The 21,506-nt window shown below is 38.6% G+C and overlaps 1 protein-coding gene across 1 annotated transcript in view; it reads left to right on the top strand.

The window, feature by feature from the left end:
• IFTAP (intraflagellar transport associated protein) overlaps window positions 1-21,506 on the top strand; it is a 39,351-nt gene that overhangs the window by 1,788 nt on the left and 16,057 nt on the right. The window contains 3 exon segments of the mRNA XM_071427602.1: window positions 2,456-2,530; window positions 9,426-9,581; window positions 21,230-21,387. Of these exon segments, the coding sequence (XP_071283703.1) occupies window positions 9,473-9,581; window positions 21,230-21,387 (267 nt within the window). The 5' untranslated portion in view covers window positions 2,456-2,530; window positions 9,426-9,472.

The raw sequence follows: 21,506 nt of genomic DNA, 5'->3' as shown, positions 1-21,506 counted from the left end.
CAGGATCTTTAGAAAAGTAAATGTCTTCCGTACTGAAGATGCCATAAGAAAATTTCTGTTCTATATGAGAAAATTAGACTTCTTTATCTTCTACCTCTCCTGTTCTACATTTGACTGCTGGTTTATATTTGAAGTCTAATATTAAAGAGAGAATATTAAAACAATTTAAACAATTTAATTGACATATTGGTACGCATATTACATTTTTACATATACTTAAAGAATCTCCATATAGGGCAATTGTTAGTGTCCACAATGTCACAAACTATTTCCCAGATATTGAGCAGTACTCACTTCTGAAGAGTTCTCTATCTGAAGAATCTGCAGATACAGAGTGGGGAAAAGATCGGTGAAAATTATTTAATTGATAGACATACAGAACATACTGGTTAAGAACACTTAAACACGTTTCCTTATTGTCTCTTAATATTTCTTGAACTTTACATAAGCAAACAGTCTAAGTATCTCTTAGACGCTGCCTGGAATTGCTTTGGCTTTCCATGTATTTTCCTGCTAATTACAGTGTGTCAATACAGTGTGGTTGCTCTCTGGCTATGCTGACCTCCAACTGTAACCTTCCAATACCACTGATTCCTTTGGGCCATGGCTCATCTAACCCTGAACAGCTTTGGGGAACCCAAAAGATCTAACCTTATAAACAAAGAGTTTAAAGTGCTTTTTTGTGGCTTTATGCTCAAAACTGAAGTTGGATTAGCATTACAGCTGGTGCAGAGATAAACAGACAAATGCCTTTGTTGTGGTGCAACACAGGATACTGGGAGAGAGACACTACGAGGAGTAAAGACAAATAAGAAAGAAGGGGGAGTTACATAAACAATTGCCAGTTATGATGACTTGAGTCATGCTTCATCATATTTGGTGTTTTTATAGAAGGTTAAACTGTAAGGATTATACAAATAAATGAGAATCTCAGCATTACTTTTATAAGCCCCCTATTTGGGAAGCAGAGCTGAGCTAGAAACTAAGTGAACAGAAAGAGAAAAACTAATATTCTCCCTGTTTATTTGAAAATCAAACAGTATTTTGAGCAGGTTTTTCAGATAAGAGTTGTTTATATGGCAAGAAGAGATCATAAGGAATTCAGATTTTGATGGATGCATTGGGAAATACATTTATAGAAGGATCAGATGAAGACAGAAGGTATTTTTTAAAACCAGTAGCTAATGTAGTTTGAAACGTGCTTACTATGGAAATAGATGGACATAGTTACAATTTTGGGTGATGTACCATTTCAGAAACCCTATTAGATGCTCACAGAGAAGTACAGGAGGAACATCTTTTAGAGGCAAGGGGTAGCATGAGTGACCTAAACAGCAGCTGACATTACATATACCTTTGGATAGTCTTCCTTGTCTTCAGGCTTCTCCTATGGAAGCAAGGCTGCCATTGTTCTGTCTCCTAGATCCTAGTAAATCTAGGGTTTATGAGATGTCTCTAGATCTGTGTCCTAGATCCTAGTAAATCTAGGGTTTATGAGATGTCTCTAGATGACAGTGTTTAGGCACTGAGTCACTCACAGACTGTGTTTATTAGTTACTGTCCCCTTTGACCCTAGGCAGAAATGGTTTGTTCACCTATGTGCTTTGCCTGTTACCTGTTAGTTAGGCAACAAAAACATTCTAATCAGGAGAACAATGACTAATCAGTGCTGCTGTTTAGTGTGACATCTCATATTTTTCAGCATTGACAGTATTATTTATAGTAATTTCACAGTAATTTGAATGCTGCAAAATAATGAATGACTAATGAGTTGATCTTATGAACTGTAGCAAACACAAAGAACCTTTTTTCATTTATACAAAAATAAGATATTTGAGCTGTACTGATTGGACACTGAGAGAATGAAATGCAGGATATAATGGAGTCTTAGCTAGTAAACACCCATTGCTGACCATTAATTAGTTTGCAGTTATTTTGATGAGAACACAGGTACCTAGTATAGAAGTAAATTGATTTTGCAGTATTGTGGGTTTTTTCCCTTTGATAGATCTGTTTTTTCATTTCCAAAATGGAAAAGCGTACCCCTGAAAAGCAAGTGCTGTTTCCAAATTGTCCACAATCAAAATCATATCCAGACACACACAGAAGTTTGAAGTCCTCCATAAAGAAGCTTAAGGAAGGACATTTTTTATATAGTATTTCTCAAAACATTTTCTAAGTGTATCCACCAAGTTTGCTTTGGGCAAAGCAGTAATTCAGACGTACCTGGCTGATAGCAGTTTTTTGCGTCCTCCGTAATCTTTCTGTGTAATTGGGATTCAAATGTGAGCACTGTGAGGAATCTTCTGTGACAGCCCAGGGGGCTCGTGGCATGGAGAGACAGCCTGATGGAGGGGATTCTATCTGCTTAATTTGCAGATGTGCTCCTGAGAACTCGATCTACTGTGGCTAACTGGCTGTGACTGGTTTGTTTCCTTTCCTCTCTTCTCTTCAGATGGCACAACAAGAAACCCACCAGTCTCCAGAAGCTTTAACTCTTTGCTGTGGAAGAAGCTCAGAGTGACAGCAGGTGCCTCTTAGGTTGTAAATATCTGCAGCATACGCTTGTTTAGGGTTGAGTTTTTTTACGTTGTTACACCTATCAACCTTGTGATCATCTTCAGAATTTTTCAGTGCTGTTTTAAAACGTAATTTAAAATAAATGTTGAGTTAAAAAATAATTTCAATAGGTAGTAAAAAAAAAACAATTCTTGCTGGTTGGCATACTGCTTTCCCCAGGAGTGCTCTGCTGCAAGCAGGCAATGACATTGAAACAGAGCAATGGAAATGACAAATGCATGCAGTTCACTGAGTGAAGGCTGACTAAAAAGTCCAACTCAAAGTCCACTGAAGTAATTAGAAATGTCTTTTTTTCTCCTTCGGTGGCCTTCTGATCAGACCTTGAAAGACTAATAAAACTTTGCACCCTTCTGTGGCATTTTTCATCAGTTTCACAGTGCTTTTCTCCAACACCAAATAAATAATGAGACGCTGGGAAGTCCACTGGGAACATATCCTTTCAACAGCTAGCAGTGCTGGGGCACAGAGGATAAGCCACTTGCATAACACAGCACAACAAATAAACAGAAAAACCTGGAAAACAATTTACTCTTCATAGCTCCCTGCTTTTGTTTTCCTGGCCCTACTTCACCCACTCCTGAGTTACAACATCTGCTGCACAGTATTTTAGAAATATCTCAACTCCCATTTGAAACTGCTGTGAGAATAGAAATAGAAGGAACTTGAAATGGAATTTGATTAGTACAGCAAAGCAAACACACCAAATGTTTGCGAAAATTGTCTTGAGACACTGAATAACTGTAATGCAGATAGGATGTGGTGATGTTTTTCATCTGAAATAGGTGTGCTAAGGCAGTGCTAAGGCACTGTGCCCTGTAGCATCCATATGGGCCTTTTCTTCTGAAACAAAGATAAAAGGAAACTGTAGTTCAGAGTTGAATGCTGAAGAACTTTCCCCAAAGTTGAGGGCTTTCAGATCACATTTGTTTGTATTTTCAGTAGGGCCTAGATAATACTCAGCAGCTTTTTATCTAAGTGTTTGATGTATTTGGACCCTTGTTTGGGTGTGTGGTTAAAGATCTACCAGCAAAAAAAGAAAACCAAAACCCAACAAATATTTAAGTGAAAAATCTAGTTCCCAGTTGTGTCACTTTAATATTTTACATTAATTTTAGACTTTTTCTACCAGTTGACATGCCTTATCTTTAGAAATTCTTTTTCCAGTTACTGTGGTTGAGAAGATGGAAAAATTAATTTTTTTTGGTAACAACAGCATGTCATTTTTGGATGAGGACATGGTCTGTCCAAGCTGGTCTCTAACTGTCAATGACAAAGTGCTTTGGAGAAGCTGCAGCAAATAGCTTCAGATTAATGTATCTACATGGTAGGCAAATTATGTTGAAAATTGTCCTGGTCATAGCAAGAAGACTTCCATCCTGAATTAACTGGCAGAGAACCCATGTGAAAAGGAATAAATAGACTTTTCCTTCACAATTTCTATTTTAATAACATAGAGCTAGTATGTTTTCAGCAGATTGCTCACTGTTATGGAAATGCTTTATTACACTTGATTTTCTTCTTCTACAATTAATTTCTTAAAATAATATGTTGTTTGCGTCTTCTTCATCCCAAATCATTCCAAATTGCATTGAGATATTTCCAGGCTTTTCAGCATATTTTCTGCCAGTAAAACACAGTCATCTCTGAGCTGAAATGTAGCTGGCTTCCTGTGGGTTGCAGTAATGCACTCCAGCTCAGCAGGGAAAGGGAAAGCTGCCTTACTCATTTGTGTAGGGTTTGCCAGCCAGAATGCAAATGTGCTGGATACTTAGCCAGGACCCACAGGCTGAAACCTGTAAAAAAGGGCACAGGGAGTCCAGCATCCCACAGTCTTCAATTTTCTGTCTCATCTAAAACTGACGGTAAACAGTATTTAACTTGTGAGGGAGAGGGCTTTATTTGGAGGGCTTATCTAAAATATGTGATTGAATCCAGCTGTGCTTTGACTGTCAGATCCTGGACAATCACATTCCAGGGGGCAGGGGCTGCTGCAGTTTGGATGAAGCGTTACCCTTGCCATGGGCTTCCAGGTTATCTTTAAAGGGAGCAGTGCTCTTGAAGCCATTGGAAATTCATAAAAAAAATTCTGCTCAGGTATGGTGCTGGCATAATAGCACTGAAATCCAGAAGGATCAATAGGCTTGCTTGCAATTAAAGCCCATGGATATATCCTTTAAAAGCTCATATGAGCTGGGCATGAGAGGCACATGCTTTTGTCCATCTAGAGGTCAGCTCTCAGGCTCAGTAATGCACTCAGGCAAGCAGATGCAGCTCCCATCCCCACAAATTGCTGATGCATTAAGTGTGTGCCCTTAAGGCCTCCTGCTGAAGGCAATGGCAAACATCCAGTTGATTTTAACAGGATTAGCTGGGTAGATCACATTGAATTGAGAGATGTTGGAAGGAACTTCATCTGAAAGTTTTTGTCCTTTGTAACTTTTAGTTTTTTCCTCCAGCTGGTTTGACCTGCACCTGCTTGTGGCCAGAACTTGGTGCCTCTGTGTTTGCTCTGCCTCCCCACAGGTGGTGGTAGCAGGGAGGAGGAGGGAGAAAAGTAGGGCAGGACAGTAGAGCAGGGAGGGCTTTCTTCTGCAAGTGTAGATTTGCTAGATGTCTAGACAAGAAGGAGGCAGTTTTCTGCCTGCAGGAAAATGGGTAACTGCTTGACTCAAAATGTTTTATGTCTTTCTCAAGCAGGAATTCCCAGAATCACACCTTTCACCTGGCCTACTTTTAAAGCACCATCCTGGGATGTTTGTTAAGGCAGCACCCACGGTGCATAGCTAACAACAAGCATTTGTTAGGGACAGGCTTGAGTTCCAGCTTTGCCTGCCTTGCACCGTGGGGGCTGATGATCTGCAGGCTCCAGCTCAGCATGGTAGGTGTAGGAGTGCCCTGCTGGCATCTGCTTTTGCAGCATGGAGGAGACACAGCTTTCTGGGCCATTTGTGAGGGTGTTTCTGATGAGGCTGTGCTTTCAGGGTTGCATAAGCAACTATGACAGGCTGCCAAAGGGGAAATCCTGCGTCCTTCCCTTGCTCACGCTGTCCCCTCGTATAGGCAATCATGATCGTACAGCTGAAAGGCAGATCGGAAAATATATCTTTAAACCAGAATATTATATGCATTTGCTCTCTTTACTCTCAGGTTTTGTATTGGTGGTTTATTTTGTATTGGTGGTTTATTTTGTATTGGTGGTTAATTTTGTCTGCCCAAGAGATGGACAGGAGTGGTAGACCAGGAGGTGAAGAGGAAGTGAAGGTGGTGGTGGCCTTTTTGGGAGCAGCCGGAACTTAGATAGACTTAAATTGATTCTGAGTGCACTTGTCTGCTAAAATCTCATCCTTTTTACAATGCTCCTACCTCATTCTTCATTGCTGCAGCAATTTTGTTAAAAGTGTAGTTACTGTGATAGCTCTGTAGGGAAAAAAGATGGGAAAAAGATTGTCCAGTGGTAACAGAGTATAAGATTTAAAAATAGTGTATTATGTTCAGTCTGATTTTTGCAACCATAATTACAAAATCCTGATAACAGGTGTACCTAGTGGATATTTTTCCTAAACCTATGGGTGAACTATTAAAAAAACTCATTTATTAATCAGCCTTTTTTTAAAATTGAGAATGACTTCTAGGAGAGCAAATCCATAGTGTGAAAACCTGACTTGAAACTATGCTAGAACTGCTAGTGAAGTTGGTTTTTTTCCCTGAAAAATTAAATTACATAAGATTTTATTGTGTTTGTAGAGACAATTAGCTTTACTGCTCTTTCCTTAAAAAATTCATAATCTTGATTTTTCTTTCATTGCCTCTATTGTATTTTAAACAAACATAAAACACTTAAAAATGCAACATAAACGAGGAAATTTGTATTCCACCACATTTTATGTTGTTTAATAGAATTAATAACTATATAATTGAAATCATGCTAATAATCACTTGACCTGCCTCTTTGATTCAATGCAGAGATTTCTAATTTGTCTTAAACTGCTCTGAAGAAGACTGTGTTTTGAGAAATAAAATTGATTTTGCACAATCTGCTGATGATCAGCAAGGCTTAATGAATGATTGGCTCAAGAAACCTCATTAAAGTCATTTGGATGGATGAGCAGGAGTGAAATGCAAAAAGAAGAAAGCATAGTTGCTGCTTGAATGCATCACTTACTGATATTTGATTCTAAAAGTATCCAAAGCCAGCACAAGGAAAAGATCAGATACCCTTGCTTTACTTTCCTTGACACTTCCAAATTAGTTTGATTCCTTTGGGGAAAAAAGAAGATAAGTTTTTGATTTTAGTAGTATCTATTCTTTACCAGAACAATGCAGTAATTTCATTCCTTGAAGTGTCATTGTATCAACTTTTTAAGTTGTGGAGGATTCCAATCCATTACTGTGTATTTTTTCATTTTTTCAGGATAGTTTAAAGAAGTCATTGCCTTGAGGCTGTGAATTGGGTGTTTGCTGAAGCCTTTTAATTTTGTAGAATCTATTGGTTAGCTCCTTAGCAAAGGTGAGAGTCTTCTGGTCAGCCTGGTTTCAGCTGTTCACCTCACAAAACTTTTCTGTGCCTCACACAGTGTGGTGATCATTTAAGAGAGACTCTGGAATAAAGTAGGTGGGAAGGAGAAGAAAACAAAGTGGAATGAAAATGAAAAAAATATCAAAGCCTTGATGGGTTGAGATAAATTTTTGAATACCCTTCTTGTACCATCCATCCTAAGCACATACTCAGTTTCAGGGATAGTAGATATTCCCCACATACCATCATCTGCACTTGCTGTTATTTAGGGCGATGCTACAGCACCAGGCAGATCTGGAAAATGATTGCAAACAGGGAACAGGTAGTTCTGGCTGCCAGTCTCTCCTCTGTTGTCTGGGAAAGTGGCTGTTTTTCTGACAGAACCTAGGCTTTCATTAGGACCTGGCTGGTTTTTGCTCTCCGTGAGGAGATGATTCTGTAGACCTCAATAACAGCTGTGCAAGGGAATATCTGAAGTGAAGTTTCCCACATTCTGTAGGAAGTAGAAGCTGCACAGCAGAGTAAGAATTGAAATACATGATTTTTGGTACCACCTGGTCTGGGTGCTGAATCTCAGGCTGGTGATCTGGTGGCTGCAGAGCATGGTTTTCACAGAGAAGGCTCTCATGCAGATGCTTAAGGCTATGATTATGCCCCCAAAATGCATATTAATTTTCTAGTTTCCTAGAGCATTTTAGAGTGAATTAATGTAAGCTTGGCTGTCAGCCCTCCACTAACTTGTTTTTAAATAATTTAAATTCCTGGTGACTCGTTTTTTTAATGTGTTATTTGGAATAGTATTTGTTTTCTCTTCCTTATGGGAATGTTTTTAAGTTTATTTTGTTAGTGTTTGTAAGGGAGCTGGAGATCCTAGACATCATACTTCAAAGAAGAACAAAGTTATTAACTTTTTATTGATTAGATATATACATTTTTTCTTTTACAGTAGCCTTACAAATCACAGCACTATTTCAGGTAATGATTTTAATAACCATAATGAGGAATAGAAGGCACTGCTTGCCTCTCAAAGCCCTGTAATAGACATAACTCTGAGAGTCTGCTGAGTTATATTCTGCTTTGTCAGTCCACAGAGAGATTAATAATGGTTGTGAATTTTGTAAAACATTAGAAAACTTAAACCTTAAGTCATGTGGGTGTGCATGTATTTTGGTATCTTCAGAACATTAGTCTTCCTTGGAAGCAGGCAATGCAACAAAATTAGAGCTTTATGTTAGAAGTCATGCTTTATTTTCTTTCTGGTCTCCAAACAATTCTTTTTCAATCTTATTTAACTTCAGTATCAGGTTGGCAGCCTTTCCTTAGTATTGTTGAAGTTTTGCAGAAGAATTAAGCTTTCCTTCCCAAAATCCACCTCTCAGTGTTGCGGTAAATCAGGAGAGGAGACAGAGGAACACATGCAAATCAAGCGTTTTGCGTATAATGCGCTCCTGCATCTTGATCAGCTTATGTGTGCAAACTGATTCTATTAGTGTGGACCTATGTGTATGAAAAATAAGTAATATGGGTGACTGTTTAGCATCATGCAGCTGTTAAAATGCATTTACACAGATTTTATGAGTTAGGAGCAAGGTCAACTTCAGCATGCTTCACTGAGGGCTGTTCAGGACCCGTAGAGCCTGGTTAAGTGATGAAGGTGGGCTGCAAAGCTGTTGCTGTGTGGCAGGAGAGTGGAGCTCCCTTCCTTCAGCTCTCAGCATTTGTTCCCTTCTCAAGAGTGATCCTCACATTCCTGCATGGCTGGCTGGCTCCAGCATGCTTTCCCTGTCCTGTGTCCTGCCTCAGCATAAACACACACACACACACACACACACACACACACACACAGATGTGTGTCATTGGGATTTAATGTGTGGTCCAAAAATTTGAGTTTGTGGCTTTGATGGTACAGTGAGCAGTGCACCTGAAGGTGATGGATTCAGTCCAAAATTTGAATGTACAGCTGTGTCCTGGTTGTTAAATACAACATGCTGTTTGTGTCACTGTTTCTGCAAAGAAGGCAGGGTTTGAAGGACTGAACAACTTAAAAGAGTGAACAACACCACGAGAAGCTGGTTCTTCTGTTGCCCATATTATCCAAGGTCATACATTTCAAGCATAAATGATCACAATTTCTTCCTTTGTACTTAAAATTTCTATGTCCATGTGAATTTTGGGAGAAATGTTGAGTAAAGTTCCACTGATGAGATAGAACTACACAAGGAAAGAAGAAAAAGTATACTTTCTAGTGCCCATCTATGTGAACTAGGGACTTTTCTGTTGATTTGTTTTCTGCCTGCAGGTATATATAGCTCTTTTCTTTCTATTGCAGGAGCAGCCCACAAAACCAGATATACCTATTCGACTCTCAAGGTGTGGATGATCATGGGAGAACAACTGTTAAAGAGCAGCATCCTTGATCAATTTATTAATAGCCATGAGCAGTCATATGAGGAGTTTCTAAATACATTCACATATCTTTTGAAAGGTATGTAATTTCCCAAATGTCCTGTTAGATACCACAGACAGAAGGAAAGATAAAAAGACAAGCAGTGGTATTTACTCACCTGCTTTGTGACTTCAGGCAAATCCTTGTGATGCTTTTGTTTTTCCACTCAGCAGTGGGAACCCTAAGGACAACTTTCTACAGATTGTTTCCCAGGCTGCTGTGTCTCTACAGGTGGTTAGCCATTTATGCTTACTTTAGGGAGGAGGGGGGAACATGCACTGTTTGGAAGGATAGATATTTCCTAAGTACATCTTGCATTGTTTTGCTTGAGAAGTCTCCATAAAAGAAGAGCCTAAGGAAAGTACTTAATAGTGTGAGATGGCCTGAGATTAGAAGTGTGCAATTTGGGTACTTTTACAGCTTTACTGACACTGGATGACTGTGCTGTGCCTGTGTGTGTGCCTTCTAAAAAGTGATTGCATTCTGTGATGAAACAGTTACCTGGAGGGATGTGGATATTGTCTAAATTGATTTCAGCTAGGCTTTCAACACTGTCCTTCACAACATCCTTGTAGGCAAACTCAGGAATTGTGAGCTGGATTAATGGACAGTCAGGTGGGTTGAGAACTGGCTGAGTGGCAGATCCCTGAGGGTCATGTTCAGCTCACAGGGTCTGGCTGGGGCCCTGTCACCGGTGGTGTCCCCCAGGGTTCAATACTGGGCCCAGTCTGGTTTACCTAATTCATCACTGACTTGGAGGAAGGGGCAGAGGCCTCCTCAGCAAGTTCCTGCAGACACAAAGCCAGGAGGAGTGGCTCATACCCCAGAGAGCTGTGCAACCCTTGAGAAGGGCCTGGACAGGCTGGAGAGACGGGCAGAGAGGGACCTTCTGCAATTCAACAAAGGCAGGTGCAGGTCCTGCTCCTGGGCAGGAACAGCCCCCTGCAGCAGCACAGGCTGGGGCTGAGCTCTTGGAAAGCAGCTCTGTGGAGAAGGACCGGGGGTCCTGGTGGAAAACAAGCTGTCCATGAGCAGCAGTGGCCAAGAAGGCCAGTGGGATCCTGGGGTGCATTTGGAGCAGCAGTGCCAGCAGGCCAAGGGAAATGATCCTGCCCCTCCACTCAGCCCTGGTGAGGCACATCTGGAATGCTGTGTCCAGTTCTGGGCTCCTCAGGACAAGAGAGATTTGGAGCTCCTGAAGCAGGTCCAGCAGAGAGCTACAGAGATTATTAAGGAGCTGGAGCATCTCAGTTAGGAGGAAAGGCTGAGGCAGTCTGGCCTGTTCAGGATGGAGAAGAGATGAATGAGAGGGGACCTTATCAATGTCTATTGGTGTGTGACAGGAGGGTGTCAGAGGATGGAGCCAGGCCTTTCTCAGTGGTGCCAAGCAATAGGAAAAGCGGCAGTGGGCAGAAACTGATGCACAGGAGTTCCACCTGAACATGAGGAAGAACATCTTTGCTTTGCAGGTGACCGAGCACTGGAAGAGATTGCCCAGAGAGGGTGTGGAGTCTCCCTCAGTGGACATTCTCAAGATCTCTCTGGATACAATCCTGTGCAAGGTGCTCTGGGATGACCCTGCTTAAGCAGGAAGGTTGGACCAGGTGACCCACTGTGGTCACTTCCAACCTGACCCATCCTGTGCCAAGCTAACAGGTAACTTGGATGAAGGTACAGCAGGACATCAGAGAGATGATTAGGCTGAAAAGATCTCATGCTCTGCAGATGAAATAAAAAGTGGAGCTTAACCTTGATTTGAGCATTGCTGAGTTACAGAATTCCAATTCTGTAGCTCAGGTTCACATTTTTTAACCATGTTCAGACAGGTGCCATAAAAATAAGTGCAAGCTACATATTACTCACAATTCTCTTTACCACTACTTTGCACTAGAAGTGATGTCCTCATCCTATTGCAGAAGCACTGTATTTTTCAATTACAGCATGTGGCATGCCCCATTGATTGGTACTCAGAAGTCTGTCCTGTCCTTATCCTTCAGGCAGAACTAAGTGTTAGTCACAAGCATTGAGCAAAAAATCAGTGGGGGACCTGAAGCTGCCACAGGAATAATCTTGTGGCAACTTTCTGTCTCTCCTGCCTATAAAATATGGAAGAGAAAGGAGACACTGGGGAATGAGATAAGAGGATTGAAAATCCGGTTCTGGTCTTCTTATGTATGATTGATACACTGGGGATAGCTCCTATCATAGAAGCATGCTGCATATCATGATGCTACTTGCAAAAAGCCTCAGTGTGTATTTCAGTCACTTTCACTGTCACTGCAGGCATTTGCCACTAAAATCATATAAAAGGTAGAGCTTTACCTGAATCAAATGCTAAGAAATGCAGGTTCTTATGATGGTATGAACTGAACAGCTCAACTTGTTTTCCTCCCACTTTCATTTTCCTTTAAAAGTACCCAACATGCTGGTTTGCACTATAAACTAGTGACCTGCAAAATTCTACTTAAAGCATAAAACATACATTGTCATCTGATAGATTTTTGTCTGTCATAACATTGGAAACAGAAAACACACAGAACTAATTGGATCCCATTGATTTCACAGAGTAACATATTTACAGAAGGTGATTTTCACTTGTGCATGATTTTATCCTAGGTACACAGTTGGCATTGCAAGGATATTTTCAGCTGAAGTTTCTATGTTATTCTTGAAAGCATCTCATAAGAATCTGAAACCCTAGTGATTTTTAAATTTTTATTCATATGTTAAATTTACACACAGTGAAGCTGTAAAGAATATACCTTGAGTAGAAGGACCCAAACATCCTTGGCTGTTCTAGCCTAGCTAAAAAGAACCTTTTGAGGCTATAAATAGCCTGGAGTGACTCCTGTGAACACATTAGGACCTTCTGCTGAGAGTATAGTTTTGTTCTTATGAATGTGGGAAACAGGATTAATGAACTTTTACATTCCTGACTTCAATTTGGCTTTTTGAGAATTGCTTATATCCTAATCAAGAAAATCACATTTTTAGAATGTTGTCTTTTTATTGTATCTGAATGTGTGATATTACCTTTGATTACTTCTCTTCTTCCTTCTTCTATTTGGAAAGATACTCTCTTAGTTCACATAGAACAAGATCTGGAGTCAAAATAAGTCTTTCTAAATTCTGTGTAATTGGTTTCATGATGTGTGTTTGGTTTAACTAGCACAGAGATATTGTTATAACTTAGCTGGACCATAAAACTACATGCTTGATATGGAATTTTAATCTTCCAGATTTTAGTATTCCTAGAAATCCCAGTGGTTCTGTTTTTTAAAATGTGTTTGGTGCAGTGAGAAAATGAGAGTTCATAGACTAATTGACAAGTAAATCCTACAATAAGACTATTTATTCACATCTACAAATCTGATGGAAAATGGATAAACATACATGAATATATTTTTGAAACCCTGACCTCAGCATATAAAACATACTGCTCCAACAGAACATGACCTATATATATAGCTTAAATAAATAAAATTTTAAAATTATAGGAGTACTTCCCCCATAAGTAGATTTTTTTTTAAACCTTTTTTATTGGTTCTTGGTCAAGATTCTAGTTAAGTCTCTTTATTGTTCCTATTTAGAGCATCCAAAGTGTGTTTTTTATCATAGGGATAATATTAACAAGATGAATATATGGGCAAAAGGGCTGGTGAACCCATGGGAATGTAATTTAGTAAATTAGAGCATGAGTCCAGGAAGATGAAATCTTTCATACTCACTGTAAAGCTTTGCAGTTGAAGGAGCGTCAGAAGAGCTGAATTTACAAAGGAATGGATGATACAGATTTCTGCAGATGTGGTCAATAAGTGGTGTGTTCAAAGCTACACTCTTTCTAGAAAAACTTTGGACAAAAAGTCATGGAAATCCATCCAACTCCACTTTTGAAAAAATTGCCACAGAGGACAAAAGCCTCTTTCAAATCTTAGGGAGAGTGTTTTAAATCTGGTGCAGAGCTATGATGGTCAAAATCAGAAGGCAGCATCTGCTCATATTTTAAAACTCAGAGGAAGAATGGGAAAGTCACTGGAGCATAAAATATCTCATTTGACCTTGTACAAAAAATACAGAAGAAAACCCCCAAATGGTCCAAGCTTCAAAATTTTCATCTCGATTTTAAATTATTCTTCTCCCACTTCTAAAAATACAGGATTAGGGGTCATTCAGCTGGATAGGAAAATGCTGCCATGAACAAAATTCTTACCCAAATGCAAATTAAGATTTGCATTTTTTCCATGATTCTGGGCATTTGACCACTAGGATTAAATTAATTCCATTCCTGCTGATAATTTTGCTGTATTTCATATACCTCCCACTGCCTGGCAGTGTATTGAAGTCCAGGGAACTTCATGAGACCCATCTAAGCAAGCCACAGCTTGGATTGAAACTTCTTAGCCCGAGTGCTGTTGTTTTGATGTTTCTGTGCTGAACAAACTGTCAAGTGGAGGAAGTTTGGAAGTTACTGATTACTTCTGTGCTTACAGGTGGCATGCCAGGGCCATATTCTGTGTTGTGCTCAGATTAACTTAATTCCCCAGTGAAAGCTGGGCAAGATATTCAGTTCACAGTCCATTTTACTGTAGCTGTCTACTTCCTTTTTACATTAACCACATCTAGGAAAAACAACAACTTTAAACTTCCCATGTAAGTGTCAGTGGGGGCACTTTACAAATGTCAGTCTTCACAGCAGAAAGCATAGCAGAGAACTGTATGAGAAGTGACAGTGAATGCACTTATATTTTAAAAATAGATCAGTAGGACAATGCTAACCCCAAGAGAAATTTCAACCTATGAGTAGATTTGCCAATAAAAGCAACTAGACAGTTCAGTAAAACAAATTAAATTAATCTGTCATCCCCAGGGAACTTAAACAGGGCATGAAATAGAGAAATAGCGTCAATTCAGAGCTTTTTATTGATGTGTTGTGCTGGATCATTTGATAGAATTGGCTGGGAGACAAAATTTGCAGTTTTCTATTGATCATAAATTCAGTAGCTATCTCTGTGTAGCCTTTATTCAATATAGTATAAAATCAAATACCATACAGAGCCCCTAAATGTAGAAAAAAATACCAGACATAGAAATGCAAACGTAATAGATTATTTTTGAAATAATAATAACTGATCTGTTTTATGGATATTTGTTTTCCTGGTGTTTGCTCTGGAAGATACTTCATCTCAATTATATGGACAGAAAAAAATAGGCCAAAAGGAGGGAGATGACTTGTGCATTTGCACAATAGCTCAGTGGCAGCACCAGATAAGTACAGGGGCACTCAGGTCCTGGAAATTTGAACAGCTCTTGAACAGTAGTGCTTCCCTAATAGCAATTCTTTGTTTCCTGTGATGCCTTTATTACTAAAGAATTTCTGAAGAGTATTTCAGATTAAAAAAAAAAATAAATATTTTCATTCTCTTGCATAACTGAGATTTTTTAGAACGTAGAAAGGGAAATATTTGGTAATTTTGCTGTTGATACTTTGGTAGAGGTTCTGTCCTGTAGCGGCATATTGGCAGTGATTGAATTCTGGTAATATGAAAAGCAGTAACACAGAGTGAATTCTGTTATACCTCCTCACCTTGTCTAGAAAGGCATCAAAGTGCACTAAATGCAGCTGTTGGCTTAGTTTCATGTATTGCAGTGAGCTGAGGAAGCCCATGTGGAAACATGTGGAAATGACACAAAGCAAATAATGTCAGAGCTCAGAGCTGTGTATGAGTGACTCAACAGGACAATCAGAAGTCGAGTGACCTCACTTCCAATTTAGTGCTGAACTCTTTGTGGAATTGGGTACTTTTCAGTGTTCAGTATAAAATTAAATAGAAGTGCCTAATTTCAAGAAAGTAGGCTTTTGCCTTAAAAAAATAAGTCAGGCCTTTTAGGGATGCCTTATTGTTGTGACAATAATATCCAAATTCCAGCATTTTCAAAACTCTTGGGCCTTCTGACATTTTATTTTGTTCCCACCTGCTGTCATCTTTTTTTATATTATTTGTTAAGAAATGAATACTTTGTGTGAAAACGTCAGACACTTTTAATTATGTACAATTTGCTTGTTTCTTTCAGCGCTTCCTATTCGCCCATTAGTGCTGAATTCTTCTAGGATGCAAGCACACTAAAAGACTTCAAGATTGATCCTGCCCTGATTTATTAGTACATCACATTCGTTTAAAAGTACATTCTTTAAAAGAACATCACTGTTCTTTTAAAGTGCTCCCAACATATGTATTTAATGTAGTTTCCTTGCACTGACGAGATCTTTAAACAAATTTGCGGTTTCTTTTTGAGTGTAAAAAAAAGCCAACCAAAAAACCCAAGTATTTAAAAAATAAACTCCAAAGGTTCAAAGTATGGCTTAGTATAACCCAAACTCAGAAAGAAGTCTGGGGTTCTTGTACAACTCTTGAAAGAAATAGGATTTTGCTTGTACAAGCTACTGAAATGGTGTAGGGCACATTTGCCTTGTTATTTAACTGACAGCATTAGTATTCAAATGGAGAAGGTATCCAGCAACAGCACTGCGGAGCTGTGAAAGAATCATATGAATTTTTAAATGATCAGATGGGGTGAATGAGGAATAAACAGGAAATACTGCCCTTTTTCTAACACTGAGACTATCAAAAGCACAACAGAGACATATATATTGATACAGATAAACACCACATAAAACCAGAACACATATGTTCCATTAAGTACAAAGGAAGAGATACTGATACAATAAAAAACCAGCTAAATTTTTGAAAATTAGGAGCTCAGTTGGTTTTAGAGAAGTATTGCTGTACATTAAGCTAGAGCAGGTCTGTGAGAGCAGCTGAAAATATACTTGATAGTAGCAGTCATTCATCTTTCCCCTGAAGGAACACATAAAAAAGTCCTTTCCTGACTTACTTTTAAACATACTACAATAAGTATCCACAAATGGCAGTCAAAAGTAACTATCAGGACTTAAGAGTTTACCCTTTTAGGTTAGAGTTAGTCTCACTGAAATTACTCGTCCCAGTCCACGGAATAGGTATTATCCTAGCTGAGGAAATAATACAGTGGAATTTCCTTAAGAAATGGGTAAATTTAAATTAAAAAATAAGCCCATATTACTGATTATAGTAAAACCTGACCTTTTCTGAAGAGGGAAGAAAAAAGTCTAGACAATACTTTCTGCTGACTGTTTGTCATTTAATCAGGATAAGATCAAAGACGTTAGGGGAAAAGGCTGCACCAGCTGAATTTTTGTGTTACAAATATTAATTTCCACGCTGAGGTAAATGTTTTAGGCAAGGTCTTTGCTGTAAAGGAGTTCTGCGTGCTCAGTACTACTGTGAGATCACTGCCATTGAAATTAGTGCAGATTTTGATGGAGTGAGATTGGAATGAATCTTACATGGGTTCAGATAGTAATGGGATAGACACTGCAGATGCTGAGTGTGGGCAGATATGGTACAATATCTGTAAAACATCCACTGCCTAAGCCCTTAGACTCCTAAAGCAGGACTACATGACGAAATTTAGGTGCCTGAATTACACCTGAATTGCTCTTAATTTTAGACAGGCATGTAGGACTCAAGTACTGAAATCTTCCAGGTACATACTATATGGGATAATTCTTCTATTGAAAAGACAGTCAAAATGCACTGATATACAGCAATTTATACATAAAAATACATGGAAACAGAAAGATATCTGGTTAACATAAATCAGAATAGCTTTTTTAAGCTAAGTAACTTTAAAGCACTGTGTTCTATTCCCAGCAGGACAATATACAAGCATAGGAAGGCTACAGATTTTGGTAGGGTTACTGTGTCATAGGGTTGCTGCAGAAAATGTGGGAAATGCTTTGATTGAGTTAACAAAAATTAAGAAAAGGTTCTAAAAATTATCTTCTCAGCAAACTGGATTTTTATCCTTGAAATTTCTTTTCCTCTTACAGCTTGTAATTAAGGGTAAACGAATGCAGTGCTGTACAATGGTTTACAGGGTTAAAAGTAGTTAAATACAGGTAGTTCTAGAGCCTGTTACCACCTTGTGAACATGTCAAAGTGGTATTTTATGGAAAAATTTCAATGACAGCCTTTTTTTCTTGTTTTAAAATGTTTGCTGATATGTTTGAAGAATGGAGAAAGTGAATGAACATGACATTTGTATTTGTTATCTCTGCTCAAGACAGTTATTATGGTACTGTGAGTAAAATTGTTTTTTTTGTTTTTTTGTTCAGGAGTGCTGCAGAAAGTCACTGTAATATTTGAATTCCAGGTTTTCCATCAAAGCATAACTTAGAAGAGATTTAAGGAATTTGTAGGCCTTCTGCTGGCCCTCAGTCCAGGATTTGAGGACAAAAAAGTAAATTGGAACTAAAATGGTAGCTTTGCTGCATGAGTTTTTTGTTGTTGTTGTTGCTGTTTTATAGCTAAAGGGGCCTGTTTCTAAATCTCAACAAGTTTTTGTTTTTGAAATGAATTAATCCAATTGAAAAAAGTGGGAAGTACCTGTTAGTTTGAATTGTTTTGTCCAGTGTATTCTGTAGTATGTTATTGATTGCTCTGTCCGGTCTGGCTTTGAAATGCTTCAGACCATGAGAATTTTATCATTCTTCTGAGGCTACTATGTCATCTGAGAGATTTCACTGACAGTAAGTTTTTCCTGATAATACAGGTAGCTGCTCTCTTCTCTGGTTTTGTGATAAGTGACTCCATTATTCTTTGAAATATGTGGGTAATCACTAGATATTTTCAAAAAATTCCTGTCCAAATTGGAAGACGAAGAGAATTTTAGGCAATATAGAAGATAGATAGCAGGAGAGGAAAAATTTGTCAAGTTGGATATCCTTTTTGATTGAAACATGTTTCTGAAGTCTGCACCATACTCATAGTGACACACAATTATGATGGATACTGCTCTTGAGAGACTGAGATGTACTTTTCTAGAGATCTAAGTTGGCTTGTTATTTCATTTTTAAGATACTGACAGTGAAATGACTAAAAAGTGAGACAGAATCTGTCTGCAGAATAAATATGTGAATCTTTATATCATTTCAACTTTCTTCCTCTGCTACATTTTGTTGTGTTCGTATCCCTTATTTTTGATTTTTATCACATATTGTGAAGGCCAGTGTTCTACAACAGGATCTTGGCAGGTTGAGAGCTGTGACTGTGAATAATGAGTCAATTATCACTTAGTCAGGGGAAAGGCAGAGTGATCCTCTTGCTGGCTTGAATGCCATCCTTCCTTCTTCCCCTTCTCTTCAAAAAGTAAGAACAGAAATGGTTGAAATTCAGAACACTATCAAAGAAATACACCTGTGATGCTTGTCTTCAGATTGTAGTTTCTTTAACTTCAAAACAACTTTTGTGTGGCTTTTTAAATAATATTTTTTAAGTTCATTACAGTGACTGCTTCAAAGGGACCAGTTATGTGGTGCATGCATTGGGAGGCTGTAGGTGTCAGGAGTTGCTTTGAGCAGCAGAAGTTGGCTCTTACTGGTCCTGAGGGACTGTGCTCCAGGCTGGCAACATAATGTTTAAATCACCTGCCCCCCTTTAATTTATATGGCATTGCCTCTTTATGCACATGGTTGCATAGTAGATGCTCTGTCCACAGAATTGCATTTAACAACTGCTTTGGGTTGCTTAGACTTTTTTCTTCTGAATTTTTCTTCACAAGCAGTCATGAATCCAGTATCACATTGCAATGCTGAATGTTTCATCAAATGTATTGTTTAATATTCTCTAACCCAATAACTTTGCAATGGTCTTAACCAGAAAAAGGTTTCCGTTCAGAGTTTATGACTGATCTCTTAGGAAAAGGGATAGTGCTTCTAAGCTGTAGTCTGGGGTTGGTAAATGGCACATAAATACTCTGAATGCACTTGATTTCTTACTAGCTAATTTAATCTTTCTAGCTTTTTAGCTGTGACAATAGCTCAGGTGTCCAGAAAATGCATAACCTAGTAAAGCAAGTTTGTCAGCTCATATGTGTGCCTAATTATAACTGGCCAACTATGTGTCATAGGTCTTTTGATGCTAAAAGTGGTATTATTTTCTCTGGAGAACTCAGAGCCTGTATTTTTGAGAAGGATGATCCGATTTATAGCCCAGAAGAATGACCACAGTGGTATGCAAGAAAAGAATGGGGTAGTGCAGGAATGTCATGTTTACTCTGAGTCTGTTGGCTCTATGAATTATGCTTCTGATCTTTCCAGTGATGATTTCTTTTGTCTCTCTGTTGGTCTGGTGAGAAAAGTGTGTGGCTTCCAGAATCTTTTTATCACTTCTCATACAGAAATGCTCCTGGTGTGCACAGGGAGGACCCTGGGTTGCTCCTCAGGCTCTGTTGGTACTCTGCTGGTCTGCAGATGTTCAGCTGCATTATTTGCCAGTACACATTTGCCCCAAAATACATTAATATTCTTTTGGGGCTTGTCAGTCTTTAAGATAAAAATGGCAAGTTCTTAGGATAAAACAGGAAGCCCATCCTGTTTTACTGCTAAAGTAAAAAAAGAAGGAATATTTTTTAGCTAGCCATCTAGTTCTTCGTGTAAAGTAGGGTAATAGTAAAATTATCTTCAAATAGTGGGTGACCATTTTACAAGTCAAGAATTTAAAAGAGTTTCATGTCTAATACTGCTACATTTCCATGGCTTAAAAAGAGAGTGTGTTGGAAAACGTGATGGCTCATATGTACTGCTGTATCCAAATACTGTTTTAGGAAAGCTCTTGCAAAAGAAGCAGGGAGAAGCAAGATGTTACAGAGACCTGGGATTTAGGAATTATTCACGGGATCCATCTGTTATTTCAATAAACATTGAAACCTGTTTACTAGATTGCTCTGCAGTTTGCTTTCTATGAACCCTGACTCTTGTAGGTGTGGACTTCAGGTTATGTCCAGGCTGCCAGCCCTTGCTGTGTGTCACAGTAACTGCAGCACAGAGCTGTCCCAGGGGATTAATAATTCTTTACTGTATGGCTCAATGTAGCAACCCCAAAGGCATCATTAAAACTCTCCACAAGAGTTACTTCAATGCTTATAATATATAATTATGCTTTAGAAATGCAGTGCAGTGTTTCTTATTGTTGCAAAGTAAATTTTTCAAACTAAACCCAAAAAGCTTAATTAAATGAACATTTATTTTTCATTAGGAACATGCGGTGTGAAGTTCATTTTAATTGATTGACCTATAACTGCTCCTTATTTGATAATGGGACTTTTAAAATAAAAAGTACTGCATTTTTATTTTGGCTGTGATTACTTTATTTTTTGCCAGGTTGAAGGGAAAAAACCCAGCTATTCAGTGTGGGTTTGGAAATCCATACTTCCATGCACACAGCAGCCAGCTTCTAGATGCAGTTAGGTGTAACCTTAGTGTCTTGCTTTTTGGGGTATTGATATTCTTGGTTGATTTTATGGAGTTTTCTGTATCTTGCATAAGCTTTTGCGATAATGAATTCTTCAGTATTGGGGAATAGGTAGGACTCTGTGCAATTGAAGTTCAAACTGCATATTCAGTTTTATGGTAAAGTCTGGTAAGGTTTTATGCTGAAGTTTTATTTTATACTTTAAATACATGGAAGCTTTCATGAGAGGAAAAGTGAATGTGTAAAAAAGTCACTATTAAATGTAATTAAACACATACTTTTCTTTTTCTTGGATAATGTATTATGTTATCTGATCTGGTGTGATTCTGCTTGCAGAGAAAGAGGGAAAGACAATTCAGGAAAGTAAAGTGGACTCCTTAAGAAAAAAATGTTCTACTTCTGACTTACCAAACAGAAATAAACAGGATGGCTCACCTGAAAGAAGCAAAGAAATGTGGGTGTCATTTCCACCACGGATGCCAAATGAGAATGAGGTAATGAGTTAACATTTGTCCATGTGGACAAGCACCACATTTAAACAGATGAAAATATGGAGAGATACACTGTCCAAATGTTAGAGGCTAGTGGTATTTATCCTATGTGAGGCAAATAT

Source organism: Agelaius tricolor, unplaced genomic scaffold (genome assembly GCF_023055355.1).
Source record: "Agelaius tricolor isolate 1412-34295 unplaced genomic scaffold, bAgeTri1.0.p SCAF_5, whole genome shotgun sequence".
Taxonomy (NCBI): Eukaryota; Metazoa; Chordata; class Aves; order Passeriformes; family Icteridae; genus Agelaius; species Agelaius tricolor.
This window is presented reverse-complemented; position numbering and strand designations above follow the sequence as displayed.